This window comes from Chlorocebus sabaeus, chromosome 18 (genome assembly GCF_047675955.1).
Source record: "Chlorocebus sabaeus isolate Y175 chromosome 18, mChlSab1.0.hap1, whole genome shotgun sequence".
NCBI lineage: Eukaryota > Metazoa > Chordata > Mammalia > Primates > Cercopithecidae > Chlorocebus > Chlorocebus sabaeus.
Window position 1 is genome coordinate 10,279,854 of NC_132921.1, and position 15,751 is coordinate 10,295,604.

The following is a 15,751-nucleotide window of genomic DNA, read 5'->3' on the forward strand; positions in this document are numbered from 1 at the left end:
GTTTCTCATCAAACTTTCTTTCACTAGTTTTTTGTTTTGCTTTATTATTATTTTTTTTCCCATAGGTTATTGGGGAACAGGTAGTGTTTGGTTACATGAGTAAGTTCTTTAGTGGTGATTTGTGAGATTTTGGTGCACCGATCACCTGAGCAATGTACACTACACACAGTTTGTATCTTTTATCCCTCACCCCATTCCCACCCTTTTCCCCCCCAAGTCCCCAAAGTCCATTGTGTCATTCTTATGCCCTTGCATCCTCATAGCTTAGCTCCCACTTATGAGTGAGAACATAGGATGTTTGGTTTTCCATTTCTGAGTTTCTTCATTATAATAATAGTCTCCAATCTCATCCAGACCACTGCAAATATCATTAATTCATTCCTTTTTATGGCTGAGTAGTGTTCCATTGTGTGTGTGTGTGTGTGTGCGCGCGCGCGCGCGCACGCGCACTGCCATTCGCAGAAACTGTGTTGTGTGGTGTCACATACACACACACACACACACACACACACACCATAGTTTCTTTATCCACTCATTGATTGATGGGCGTTTGAATTGGTTCTACGTTTTTGCAATTACAAATTGTGCTGCTATAAACATGTGTGTGCTAGTATCTTTTTTGTATAATGACTTCTTTTCCTCTGGGTAGATATCCAGTAGTGGGATTGCTGGATCCCACTGGTAGTTCTACTTTTAGTTCTACTTTTAGTCCTTTAAGGAATCTCCACACTGTTTTCCTAGTTTTAAATTCCATTCATGATTCTTATCTGAAACAGTTATTACAGAATTCTTGCCAAATGATTTTCTAATTCCATCATTTATTTCTGTGTTTATTACATGCTACTGTAAAGAAGAACTTTTCGTTCTTCCTTGCTTATTTAGTGAGTCACTTATTTACACCAGTGTGGGCTCAAGATTCTTAAGTTTGCTTAATGGGCTATAATCTGTTTCTATCATTATTTGTTTTAATGTTCAAATCATTCTAGCTTTGGCCAGTGGGAGTTTCTTCATGACGGTTCTTGTGTCTTTATCAACATTTGAGCCATTTCCTTACTTTTGGTACAGCAAAGTGTTCTGGTACAGCAAAGTGTTCTAGACTGTCCCAGCCCCATCCTGGAATCAGACACTTGCTCCAAGGGCTCTGATTTCTTTTCATGGAGAATGGTATTTAGAAACCAAGATCTGGGTTCTAGATGTATTCATTGTTCTTGGGGTGTCATTGCTTCTATGTCCCATCAGTGAACAAAACTAGTAATTGTCTGTGTATATGTTTTAAATAGTCAACTCATTTATAGTTATATATTATTTTGATATTTGATATGATTAATATGTATGATTTTTATCTTTTATTATGTTCATTATGAAGCATCATGAGTATTTCCAGAAGACAATGGGTACTTGGTAAACTGATATCATTGTAATGATGTTCATATTTTACATGTAGTTTCAGATTTCTAATGTATTTAGGGTCATTTTTTATAGTCTTTGGATTATATTATAGCATTTTTATTATATATCAAAATAATTCATTTTTCTTCTTGAAAATATCTCTTCTTAAATGTTATTCTTACTTTGCTTCTAGTTCCTTTTCAATTATCACTAATGGGTATGTTAGCACTGACACTAGGAGTATAATATGTGTTTTAAAATTAATATTCTAATTGCATTCTTGATAAAGATATTTTCAAATTAATTGGAGCTTGATATGACATAATTAATTTGCAGTTTTCTTTGTAAATGTGTTTGTAATGGCATTCTGGTAATTTGAAGAGCTTTCTTACTTTCCTTCCCTGGCAATTCAGTAGATAATCTAGCAGCCCCAGAACTCACCTGAGGGCAAGGCTAGTGACGATACAGGCATCTTGAGACAGAGATTAGACCTGATTGCGCTAATTTCCCCACTATGCTAGAAGATAACCCCATCAATTACTGATGGATATATGGAGCAGAGCCTAGTGTGTGCATGAAAGACTTCATTGTTCTGGCCCTTTCACAGTTATCTGTGAAAGCCTGAGTCTTGCCCGTCTTTTGTGCATATCCTGGGCTTGGCTCCATTATAAAGTTCTCTTAATAAGTGTAGAGAATGGGGATTCAGGCTTAATGCTTAGTTAAATAAAAAATAAAATAGTTTTTATGTGATATGTGCGTATTTCAGATTACTTGGTTTTCTTTTGAGCAGTTCAAAAATATTTTGAATGCACTAATTGAACTTTTTAGAAGAAATTTTTTTTCAACTAATAAATACATATGTTTAAAAAAGCTAATAGAGCTTATAGTGAAATTCAGTATCCCTCTCCATTCACTGAGACAGTTTTGCCTCTGATTTTAATTTTTCACGAAGTTACCACTGTATATCTAAATACCACTGTATTGCATGTTTGCAATAATATATTGATTCGTATACTACTTAGTACCTAAAGATTTAGCTAATGTACACAATTTCCTGCAGATACCACAGTGTCTCACAGTACCATAGTGCTATTACTGCTCTTATTTCTCCACAGGTCACACTTGCTCTTCCTGGTTTTGTTACCCACGCATCTTATCTTTTGACCCCAACCCATTTGGAGCTGAATAAGACATGGCTGAAATGTACCTGTCCTTTCTTCAGTCTTTCCTCTTCCAATTCTAATACTCATCTTTAATAGTTTTATTTTTACTTTTGCTTTGTGAGGGTTGATCATGTTTACATTCTCATCTGCAGTCTCAGTTTTATCTGTAGGTTGCTTCTAAAAGTTGAAAACCTTAACTCACTACAGAGCCACTTAGTGGACTGTGATTACACTTTCTTATCTCTACTTCCAGGACCAACTCATCTAATACTCAGAGGAAAAGTTTTCTGGTGTTTGTATGTATGTATACATTTATATGTATACATATACGTGTATATGTGTGTGCATATGTATATATAAAAAATATAATTTAAAAATTGATTTGGGTGATTTATTTTCCCTTGAGGTTCCTGATTGTTTTCTCTTACATTGTGGGTCCATATCATGTCTCATGTCTTAAGTTTTTCTAAGCTCTTAATCATCCTTTCTCTTTTATTAGAACTTCTTTTCCTAGTCATAATTCTCAAAATGATTGTACTGGTGCCTAGTAACAAGTGCATGAGAGATAAATATCACAAGTTCTGCATATTTGAAAGTATCTTTAAATTGCACTGGATTCATAGTGTGGTTAGTTAACCATATGTTTGGTGAAAATTATTCCTCCCAAGAATTTTGCTTCACTGTATTCTAGCATCCAGTGCTATTGATTAGAAGTTGAATTTTCGTCTTTTTACTTCTTTATGGCTGATGTTTTCTTTCATTATCATCTCTTTATCCTCAATGTTTTAGAATTTTTTTATTATGTATCTTTTTTTCCATTTTTCTTGCTTGACATTTATTAAGCTCCATAATTTGAAGATTTGGATCTTCTATATTTTTTCTGGCTCTGACAAATCGTTTCATATTTATTTCTTTTAAGATGAATTTTCCTTTTGTTGTGTTGTATTTTATCTTTCCAGAAATCGTAAGTCCCTTATTAGGCCTCGTGAATTTATTTTCTCTATTTCCTTTTGTATTTGCATATCTTAAACCTTTTTGTACTATTTTCTATGATATTAAATCTTTTGTTCATAAGCTAAATTAGCTTCTTCAATGTTGGTAGGCTAAATAATTTTTACCATGATTTATAAACAGAGGAAAAATAGAACAGATTCTAAACTTTATTAGATAGATTTAGTTATACATTCGTGTCTCTTATTATGACTTTGTTATCTGTATTTTCTAAGTCTGTGTTTATATTAATAGGAACTAGAAAATGAATTTTTAATTTATTGAAGGGAAAATATGATTGGACTAGGTTCTTCATCACTGTGACAATTTTACATATTTAGAGAATAATTACAGGAGTTCTAATATATTTACATGTATAACTTCTCACTTCTAAAATACTTAAAAACTAAAGAAATGTTGGATTTTAGAAGACAGTAGGTTTGTAACTCTTGTCTTCCTAACAGATGGTGTAGCCATCAGCCTTAGTAGGCCTTGAACAGAATAAAGAATCAGCAGATTTAAGAGCTCTCAGAGAGCTGTAAATGCTCGTTTTTTTCTGTTTTCAAGATTTATACAGCTTACATTTTCTTTTCTATCTTCATTAAACTTTTGCAAATTTGGGGTTGTGGTTACTGATAGAGGAAGCATTCATGTAGACCTAATTTTGCAAAAATAGGAAAAATTGGGTAATTTTATATAATCTGTATTGCAAAATATTTTTAAGTGGTTCTGTGTATCATTATAAAATATATTTTGAAAAATAGTTTTTGTACAACTTTGATTAATCACTTTTGATTTATTGAACTTTTTAGATGGAGTGAAGCTAGTAAACTTAGTTAAACTACAATTCTCGTCTTATTTGTTAATTCCATCCCTGTGTTATTATAACAAGGGCTCTAATTTGTGATGTTAAGCAGTTTATTGCAAATCTCTTGGGTGTTTGGCATGTTTTATACATTTTAAGGATGTTTTAACTTGCTTAAAAGAATTTCTTAAAACTGTGAATGTTAAGATTGACTCTGTGATTTTGGGTGAATACTTCATTCTATATGATAAAACAAGGTAATGCATTAAAGGGCACCAGTACCTGTAACATATACCTTGGTTAATACAGAGGAGCCACATAACCCCATTCTCTTTGTATTTCTCTCTCTTTTACCTGATTCTTCTAGACCTCTGTATTTAAAATAACAACAGTGACCACTATGTGCTGACTGTTCTTTACAATAGTCTTATTTCTTATATAAATTGCTCTGTTTAGGAAAAGTGAGCTCACAGTGTTGGTAGATTTATTACAACACAGCAATAACAACTTCGTAGTCATAAAAGACATTGAATATTGAAGTAAGAGGTTTAATTTATAATGATGTATATAAATGTCCTTAAAAAGAAGTGTGAATAGAAATAACCTTGTTAGTGTAATTATGCCTTTAACTTGTGATTTCCTTTACCTTCCTGAAGAGTAAGTTAAAATATCCATCTTCTCTTGGTAATGAGGAGGGTGAGAGAAGAGACACACACACACAAATCTTATGGTTACAGGTCAACTTGGAATATGTTTTGAACGTATCTTTCCTGTTGGCTCTTAGATTTCTGTTTGCTGTCTTTTACTTTTCTCTCTCTTATGGCCTGTTTTAAAATCTTAACTTTATTATAATTTCCCAGAAAATAGAAATACTTATAAACTGATGATAGGATTATTTGCAAACTTCAAACCTATCCTCATTGCTTGCTTTTTGCTATTAGATATTCCAGGAAAAGTAGTAAGTGACAATGCAAAAAATTGTTTGGGAAAAATGCAAAGAGAAAAATTGTGTAATAGCAGATTCTTTTCAGCCTCCTGGTGGCAGTTCATGTGTGTGTGTGTGTGTGTGTGTGTGTGTACATGTGTGTTTTTTTTCCTTGTCAGGATTAATTCAGTGGGAAGTAATGTGGCAGGTTTTGCCATATGGATATTGATGGACCTTTTTATTTTACCTGGCTTAGTGATAGGTATAAAAAATGATTCTGAACATAATATATGAACCACCTTATTTCATATATTTTAACACCTATTATTTTACTATTATATGTAGGTTGAAAAATACTGCTTTTGTTGTGTTTTTGGCTCAAGTATATGATTTCTTGGTTAAAGCTGATCATTCCATAGAAACAATCATTCCTCGAGAGAGAGATCAGCTTTGTCCCTTCACGGGAGTGTTTAGGCAGCAAAGACCTAGTGTATTATGGAAGAATTTGTCCTAGGTCAGGCTGCTATAGTTATAAAAACTCTGTTTTATAAGGACAAAAACAGAGTGGAAGGAGATGGGAGTATCTGGGACCCATTCGTTTTCTCGAGAGGAGACAATGGATCTTTTAAAGGAAATTGTTGGATAAATCAGTGTCTCCTTCTTCTTTCCTTCTTTTCCTACAGGGGCCCTGTGTCCATGATGAGGACTCTGGCCTATCGCTCATTGGAAAACCTGCCCTTCAGGCTCTTTTATATCATTGCCATTTTTATGAACATTTGAATCAGATGGTAAAACATTGTTACCTAGGACGGTGTATGTTTGATTTGAATTTTTCTGCTTTTGATAGAAATTTAGAAGGCAATGATTTAAATGGTAAGTACAATATCTTTATATTTTTATTTTTGTAATATGTAACTTTTAAAAACTTAAAAATACATATATTTGTTTTAAAAATTTGAAAAATGAAAGTATACAGGGAAAACATTTCCAGTTCCACCACCCAGAGAGATGTGTTTTCTTCCAGTCTTTTTTCTCTGTCTAGCCTTTGTTTGTTTTATGTGATTATGTTTATATCTTATGTACATTTTTGTATTTCCTTCTTTCACTGAATATTCTGCAAGCATTTTTCTGTATTATAAATTCTTCATGGAAATTATTTTTGACATCTTATTAATATTTTATAAGTTATGTTATGCCCATCAGTACAGTTTTATAGTTTCTTTATTAATGTCTTAAACTTTTTTGGAACTTTCACTTCTAGGCAATGTACAGTTTTTTCATCCTTCTTATGAGTGAGACTTTTTCCCACTACCTTTTCTAATTCATTTTGCTCATGTATCAAAAAGTTATTTATTTTAGTATGTTACTTATTTGTCACAATAGTTTCCTGAAACGTTTTTATTCCTTTTTTTTGTAGGTTCTCGTAGATTTGCCAAGTATAAGATCTGAGCACATAAAAATAATTGTATCTCATAATAAATAGTAATTTAATAATATAAATAGCTTTTATTTTTAAATTCATTTTTATAATAATTTTTTAGAATCTTGCCATAGTTTCAAACTTACAGAAAACCTTCAGGAATAGTACAAAAAATTTCTCAAATCTTAACATTTTACTGTATTTACATCCTACCACGTGTGTGTGTGTGTGTGTATAAATAAACAGATATGTATGATATATATATTCCTTCCGAGCCGTTTAAGAGTAAGTTGAAGACATGAAGTTCCTTTATCCCCAAATTGTTAAGTGTGAATTTATGATTCACTTTTCTGTTTAGTTCTTAGAGGAATCAAGAAAATGAGATTTGAGGAAGTTTTGAACATTTTAAATATCCCTATTAGAACAGTGACTCACTTAATTGTTTAGATTTCTCTGAATCAGTTACTCAGAGCATGGCCCTTAAACTAACAGCATTCTGTGAACTTCTGTGAACTTGTTAGAAGTGCACGCTCAGGGCTTCCACTCTGAGCTGGGGTATTGGAGCCTCTGGGACTGGGGCTGAAGCAGCTGCCTTAGCAAGCTCTCAGTGATTCTTATGTACATTAAAGAAAACTCTTTCCTTAGATTTGGTTTTGTTTTTTTTTTAATAATGGTCTATCTCAGAAGCCAGATCCATATAAGTTTTTTCTTTAGTTTTGAATTGGTGCCCTGTAATGAGTACTCTTTTAGTTAATTGTTACAGTTCCCAGGAGGGTGTCCATGTTAACAGTTTTCTCGTTGTTGCAGGTTTAGATGACTCATTCAAGTTTTGGAGGGCCCCATCTAGGATATGTCAGGATCGAGATCCAAGTTCTCTCTCCACCTCAGAAACAACGGTACTTGCAAAGAATGCATAAGTCCTTCATTTTGAATCTCTGAAAAAATTTGAATTTGCGTAGTGGGAGAGATAATACAAAGTGTAAGGTTATAACAGCTGTGATTTATTTGAAGTGCTGCCTGCAGAATTTTGCTAAATTATTGTATTCAACCTGCACACGAGCCGTACATCATAGATACTTATCTTGCTTTTCTGTGTGCTCAAGCCACTCTGAAGTAAAGTAACTCTGTGATCATTAGTGCTATAGGGAGCAGAACTGGAGTTTGAACCAGGGTGTGCCTTGCTACAGTATAGCTACACTGAGTATCCCTTTAGTTGAGAATATTCAACCTCTCTTTCCTACCTTTTTTGATAGTACAAAAGTGTGAAAATGTGTTTATCATTAGTATTACAAGAGAACAAATCCCACATGATTAAAAATGGTTGATTACCCTGAAATTGTGCCTAAGGGCAGGGCAATATGAAGAACACTCAAATGATTCTAGTGTGGTGCTGACAACTTTAAACACACTTCTAAATACTTGCATCACATAGAAGTTTATCTGGAATACCTGACATTTATACATGCCTGTCTGCATGCCTTCTTTCCTTCCCCTTTCATTCATGCATTAGTTGCTTTTTTTGCAGACAAGTTTGAAGCACTGGGTATTTATAAGGGATGATTGATACTAGGTTTCAGTTATTTACAAACATACAGAATCATTTATTCTCAACTGGGAAACATTACCTTTCATTTTAAAGTGTTTTTTGGAATAATGACTGTGTTATACAACATATCAGGAAGGCAAAGCTTTGATGCACCTGTTTCCAGGAACAAAAATAATATGAGAATAATAATTACTTTACAGACATTATAATGTAAAGATTATGTTTAATCTATCTCCTAGTTTCTCAAAAGACTGATACTTTTTGCTACAGTTTTAAGTCTTTTTTCCCCTAGATTCAAGAGAAGTATTTGTGTTTAGTGCTACATTGGACCTTCATATGGAAAAGTAAGATAATTACCCGAGTTCCACTAGATGTCATGCTTTCCTTTCCAAGGTGGAGATAGTGTGTACCTTTGTCTCAACAAGAGCAATAATATGATAAATGCCAAAGTGAATTTTATTTATTGGTTATTTAGTTCATAGAAGGACAGCATGAATGTGTGCTTAAAAGTAAATGTTGTTTGGTTAGCCTATTTGTCAAAAGGGCTATAGACTAGCCTTGAAATTTTGATACCTACTTCAGTTTTTTGCTTTTAGTAGGTACTCAGTAAATAATAATTGCTGTAATTAACTTTGAGTTATCTTAGCTGTTTTGTGGTTAGCACTCAAGTTGTATTTGTCCTATACAAGAAAACCTAAATACAAAAAGCAAAAGCATATCAACCTTTTGAATTTCTCTATTTTATAATAATACGTAAATCTTACAGGTTAGAATACTAGATTCTCTGAGAAAATTTGGAAATATGTTATTTATTGTAGTCATTATTAAAGAAAGAAGCACCCCGATTAAAGTTAAGGTCTTTAACTTGTTTGTGTTTGGATGTAACACAGACTTTTAGAAATCTATACCAATGGAATCTTTTGTTGTTTTTATTTAAGAATTTTGTAATATGTGTAAAATTTATTTCTTATTATTTTCCTTAAAGACTAGTATATTCTGTTAGAATTTTTACAGAGTCTACTTTTTACTTTCTTTTTTGGGGGTTTCAAACAGAATTTTTAGAATGGGTGACTTTTATTTACAAAAATAGTCTTAGTACCCTGATTCTACTAGTTGTTATATTTTCTTTAGCATACCCAAGATGATGTGTATCTTTGTCCCAACAGGAGAAAAATCTGGAGAGTGTTTTCATTATGACATTATTACTTTAAACCAAAGCTGTCAGTACTTAGACCAAATCATACTTTCTTATGTATAAGAAAATGTTGAAGTTACAAATTGAGGTATGAGTTGAGTGGATGTAAATTTTATTAATCAGCTTATCTACTTATTTAATCTTTGTTTTGTTTATCTCAGAATTGAGAACAAAATGCAATATTTTATTGGTTGGTTGACTGGTTTTTCCATTTTGTCTTTCCAAGGAAAGCATCATCTTTTGATTTGGGTCGTGTCATCCAGCATGCTGCTTCTGGGTCACTATCCATTTTGTGCTGTTAATGCCAAGTTAGGGACTTCCGTGCTGTTACCTAATGTATATTAATTCAGTTGTTTGGCAAGCTTTGTAAGGATTGTTGGGTCCTGTATGTTTTATCAACTGCAGATAGAGTAAGCAGAGTGTCACTGTTAGCTTGGGGGCATCGCCCTTGTAAATGCTTCCTCAGGAGTGGCCTCTATCGAACTCGGTGTTCTCTTCCTCTGGGGTAGGAGGATTCAGCCATTAGGTGTTGTTTTTCTTCTTGAAATCACATTTATATCCAAGATGGATAGCTGTTTGTGCCTCTTACACACCTGTGTGCAGCAACAGCTTTATGACCAAAATTTGGTCTTTTCTGTTGTTCCTAAGCAGAAGAACTATGTCTGTATTTTTTTTTTTTAATTTATCAATTGTCAAAATAAAATATGTGGGAAATGTAATTTCTTTTTGAGCCTTTCTTTGTGAAATATGTGATACTTTCAAACTTTTTTCTGGAGCACGGATTTAAAGAAAACTGATTTTAGTTTTTCTAAACATTTAAAGAGAATTTTTACACTTCGTAGTCTTAAAAAAACAGAAAAGCATTGCCACCATTTTGCAAAAGAGGAAATTAGGGCACTCCATGGAGTGGATGTTTGTTCAAGTTCCTAGCATGGTAACTGGTAGACCATTCTTTTGAGTCCAGAAGTATGTTTGCTTCCTCCTTCACTCTAAGGCCAGATGTGATTGATCCTATAAAAGATGGTCTAGTCAAGGGACAGTGAGGTTTCTTTAGAGGGAATGATGAAATGAAAAGTGATTTTGTGTAGGATGTGGCAACTGAAATGGACTTTTCAAAAATTATCGCCTTCTCCTTTATGTGCATACAGACATTTGTAAGGGGCTGAAAAGATTCAACTATTCTTTAGGATTCAGTGACCACTTAACAAATGACGAAAGTCTACTTGAGAACAGAAAGCATACTTAGATATGTATGCTTTAGAAAGTAACTGAATGTGAAGTTGTGTGTACTGAAGGCAGTAACATCCAGAACATGCAAGGGGTTGTTTGGAGGAGAGTGCGGGATGGAAAGCTAAAGTCTGAGGACCTGACTAATCAGATAGGAGTTAGTTAAGAAAGCTGAATCAATTTTTGGAATTGAAGAGGTAAGATATAATAGCCATAAAGATAAAGACATAACGATATTTCAGCAGCGTGGAATGGCATGAAACATGACAACTGATATGACAGAAATAACCTATTGACACTCATTTGGTGGTAGTTAAAATTGTTTTATAGAAGGAAGAGTAGACAGAGAACAGTTTAAGCAGGGATGGATCCAAAAGACTTTCTAAAAGAAAGATAGTTTTGACATAGGCATCACTGATAGGACATGTAACTACCTGCAGCATGGTGACTCCAGGAAAGCTTGAGGAGGTGGCAGTTTGTGTGATGGTGGAGAGAGAAAGAAAATGTTATGCTCTGTTTAAATAAATTTCAGCTACCTGTGGATTATCCAGAGTCTTAACAACCTTGTATATTTAGTTAGGAGGAAAATACAAATGAGACAAGCTCTTGGAAATTTGTGCTCTTAGGTTACACACAGGACGGCACAGGGACTGTGACTATGTTGTGATGATAATCTGTCTCTTTAAGTGGTCCTTCAGTTAGTCATGCAAGAATCGTCTAGCTTCTGCTCATTCCTTCCGAGGAACTTTCTGAGCTTTCTTTTTTTTAAGTATATTGTACATAATCCATTTGAATTGTGAATCTATTACTTGAAATAATTTAAACTTCTTGTTATAATTTGGTCAGAATTAATTATTACAAATTAAGAAGCATGCCAAAGCTTTCCTGCTCTTGGGCATATAGAGAAAGGTATTATTTATTAAAATGAACACATGGAACTTGGAATCTCTTAGAAACCCTTCATATCTTGTATTTTTCCAAATTCTCAAAACGTGGCTAGACTTGCACTTTATTTTTTTCACACTACAATCCTTATTTTCTCCCTTAGTACCTTTTTAAAAACAATTAAATGAACTGTTTTGGCACCAGTACTGCTTTTGAGGGAAGATGATGAAACTATTATAAGATCATTTTGACAAATACAATATTCAAGTTCTGAATTAACTTTCAGAAAGTGTTAAAAAGTGTCCAGTGAAACCACTTGTTTCTGTAAGGCAGATACAAAGAAAATCACTTTTGTACTTTGATGCATTTTTGCTTATATGACAGAAATTGTTTTTTACACTGCAATTCTACTTGGATATGGCAAATGACTTTGCTATTTTCAGTGATTTCAAAGGGACTTTCTTAATTTTAACTGCTTATTTTACACTGAAGCATAATTTAGAAACCTTCTTTAGTTACCAAATCTGCTTACAAACACATCGAAGACAATTTTTTTTTTTGATTTTTATAAGCAAGACTTGAGTTCATTTTATTTTTTATTTTCCCCTAGTTTTGAGCTAAAATAACAAAATTGTATATATTTGAGATATACAGTGAGATTATTTGATATGTGTATATGTGATGAAATGATTACCACAGTCAAATTAGTTAACACATCTGTCACCTTAGAGTTAACCCTTTTTTTTTGTGGCGCGAACACTTAAGATCTACTCTCTTAAGAAATTTCCAGTAGACTGTGCAGTATTATTAACCATATTCACCATGCTACACATTAGATCCCCAGAACATACTCACCTTATCTGAAAGTTTGTACTCTTTGACCTGACATCTCCCCTTTTCCCCAGCTCCTATCCCCTAGCAACATCCATGACATGAATCTGAGTCTGTTTAATGACACTACCTTAAAGTAGCATCATCCAGCTCTAAAAAGCTTGGGTTGTCTTTTGTAATATCTGTAAAGTGATAAAGCTAGAAATATATTCAAATTCAGGGTTCTTTTTTGTCTTACTGAGGGATTATATATTGAAGATCTCAGGATATGTCATGTGGCAGATGTGAAAGCGAGGGAAAAGTCTAGATTGTGATTTTGCACTTAGCCCATTTTAATGAATTGAGCGAGTGATAGATACAAGAATTAGACTCTCGCTGTTGTAAGATGACAACCCTAGTTATCCTAGTTACTGTGAGGTAGAGAGCAGCGAGAAGCTTGACAGGAAGGGATGACTTAAGCAGACTCAGTTTGTTCTTAAACTAAGCCAGTTCCTCTTCCTTCACCTGGGATGGGGCAGGTGAAGTTAGTCTAGCTGAAGTTCCACGGGGACACGGGGGATCAGGGAGAAAGAAGCAAGCCTCTCCTCTCAAAGAAGTCCGGCCAGCTTTCTGAAGAGGTACATCTGAGGACTTGCTCTGATTTTAACGCATTTATGCTGTCATGAATGCAGTCCTGGACTGAGAATCCTAATTAGTCTCAACTCGGACAAATCCCTTAACTTGTGGTCTTTTCTCTAAAGGAGGATGTGGACTAGATCAGGCTTTTTCTACCTATAGCTTCATGGGCTCATACTGCACCTTCCAGTAGCTAATACTTGAATGCCAAAATTATCTAGTTATTACCTGGATTTTAAGGTGAAAAGTAACATATTTGTATATCGATGTACTTTATCAAATGTAACCAAATACTATCTATTGGAGATTATTTCTAATCAAGGATTTGAGCATAGAACTGGGACAATTTGCTTAATACTTTTTTGCTTTTACATATTAAAATGACAATGTTAATTTAGCAAACTTAAAAAACAGAGGCTAGTACAAATATAAATCATCTATAATCAATTTTAAAGCATGATATACAGCAATCGTTGTGTTTCCCCAACTACATGGGGTAAGTTATAATACAACTATAAGGTACTTTCTAAAAGCATCTTTTCTAAACTTGTGTATCCCTTCTGTGGACTATACTAAGGAAAGTCGCATCTTTATTCATGCCTGACCTTTGTCATGAATCACAACTTCGCTTTCTTCTAATGAGCCAGGTATTTAGTGGGACCTTATAAGCTTTCTTTTCCCACACTGATCGCTGAAACTACAAACCAGGTACCTACTTCTATTTATATCACTAATAAGGCCTTCTTGAGTCTTTATCAATTGAAAGAATGTTCAGTGAAATGATGAATGATTTCAGCATCATTATCCCCTTAACTTTTCTTATACAACCAAAAGAGTTGTGGCAGAAACCAGATATATTAGTTTGTGCATAGTTTGTGTTAGCAGTCTTGGCATAGGATTATTTTCTTCACAGAACTGTAAATGTTGTCTTGATACCTGTTGACAGGAACGTTTTTTCACATACCTCTCATTGCCAATTGTAGGCAAATATAATTTTAAAAGCAAACAGGCTTTAGGTTATTTTTACCTAGTATCTGGATCTAATATTGTATAAAATAAGGCATTGAATGTTTGTTTATGATTGACTTATTTAGACTGAACTTTTTTCCAGAGTTACTTTTTAGATTACTTTATGTGCTTAGCTCACATTTTGTAGCTGCAGCTTTCTCACTTATTTCTTGGCATCATGACTGTTATACTCACTTAATATGATGAAAGATGGTTAAGGGCTCAAGTTAAAAAGAGGATTTAAAAAACTGTATATTCCATTTTTAGTGATTTCTTCAAATTTATATTCTCTTTACTATTAGAAACTGCAAATGAAAATAACCTTAGTTTTTGCTTTCATTTCATCATGGTAACTCTAAGGTACTCTAAGTGTTAAGATATATACACAATCAGTGTACAAATACTGTGAGCTATATAGGATCTGAGTCTGGAGTGATGGTTTGTAACTTCTATGGATAGCTAATGTTGTGTTGCATGCATTGATATGGAGGCTACTCGGGTATGGGCACTGCATAATATTTCACAGAAGAGAAATTGATGGTAAGGAAAAGAGTTATCTGACCTCACTACGTAAGTGTTTTTCATCTAAGAGGTGCCAAACACATCGCTTTGTGCTTTTTCAGTCTTAGAAGGTTGGTCTGCTCATTATAAACCTGTAGGTAAAATTGTACTTGCTTTCCACAGATTTTGTTATGTTTCATGTTGTATTCTGAAGCAATCTCAGCATATTGGCACAATTTTTTAGTGTTCTTCCTTGATATGAGATGAAGTAGAGAAAAATCTTTTAATACTTCTAATTTTTTAGGCACTGTTAAAATTTATGTGTGCCATTTGGAACATTAAAAATATCTTTATTATGAATCAAGAAATGCAAAATATCACAATGAATTATAGTTAAGGTGGTATATTTTAGCCTTTGTAACATTTGGGCAATGAGGGAATTGGCCTTATGGGAACCTTAAACTCCTAAATGGGCCTCAAGTCAATACTTTGCTTCTTTGAGTTACTGATTTATGTAAATGATAACAATTCCTTTAAGAAGAAGTGGAAATGCCATTTAAAAAAACTGCTGTAACTCCCAAGATATGGAATCTTTTCTAGTTATCCTAACTAGTATAATTTTGTTATAAACCTCCTTGTTTAAGGATATCTTGTGTGTATGTTGCCTGTGTTTCATTTTCCATACTGTAACATTAATAAGTAAAATAATTTACTGATTCATAGGTGGCACCTTCATTGGAGAGTACTGAATTTCAGCCACTTGTGCAGTCAACAACACTTGTACCTGAAGCTTCCCATGACCAGTTTGTGGCTCAAGGTATCTTTTTAGCAAAGACGTTCTACCTTCAAAAAGAAAAATGACAACTTGGTCCAGACAGATATTTTGAAAGTAAATGTCTGAAGAACAAAATTTTAATGAAATAAGTTATAGACCATTATGAAATACATTTAGAACCAATATATCAGAAATTAATAAAACAAATGCTCTTAACTAGTAAGTGGAATTTGACTATCAAATAAATAGCCACTTCCCATATGGCTCCTTATTAGGTTCTTATGGGTATTTGACATTTGAATTTGGGAACTGATGGATATAACTTAACTTTATTTTTTCCCTTCTTTTGAGAAAACACTTCACTACAAGTAATCCACTTGAAAGTAAAGCGATTCTGGTCTTAAGTATTTTCTAAGGCTGTGCTTCCATTTAAAGGCACATAAAATGTATTGAGTATTTTATTAGAAATGTGCAAT

At 33.5% G+C, this 15,751-nt stretch overlaps 1 protein-coding gene across 7 annotated transcripts in view; it reads left to right on the forward strand.

Moving 5' to 3' along the window:
* RTTN (rotatin) overlaps positions 1-15,751 on the forward strand; it is a 198,292-nt gene that overhangs the window by 117,809 nt on the left and 64,732 nt on the right. For all 7 annotated transcript variants that reach the window (XM_073006242.1, XM_037987996.2, XM_037987997.2 and 4 more), the window contains 3 exons: positions 5,956-6,145; positions 7,500-7,588; positions 15,224-15,317. In XM_073006242.1, coding sequence (XP_072862343.1) covers positions 5,956-6,145; positions 7,500-7,588; positions 15,224-15,317 — 373 coding nt within the window. The remainder of the gene's footprint in view (positions 1-5,955; positions 6,146-7,499; positions 7,589-15,223; positions 15,318-15,751) is intronic.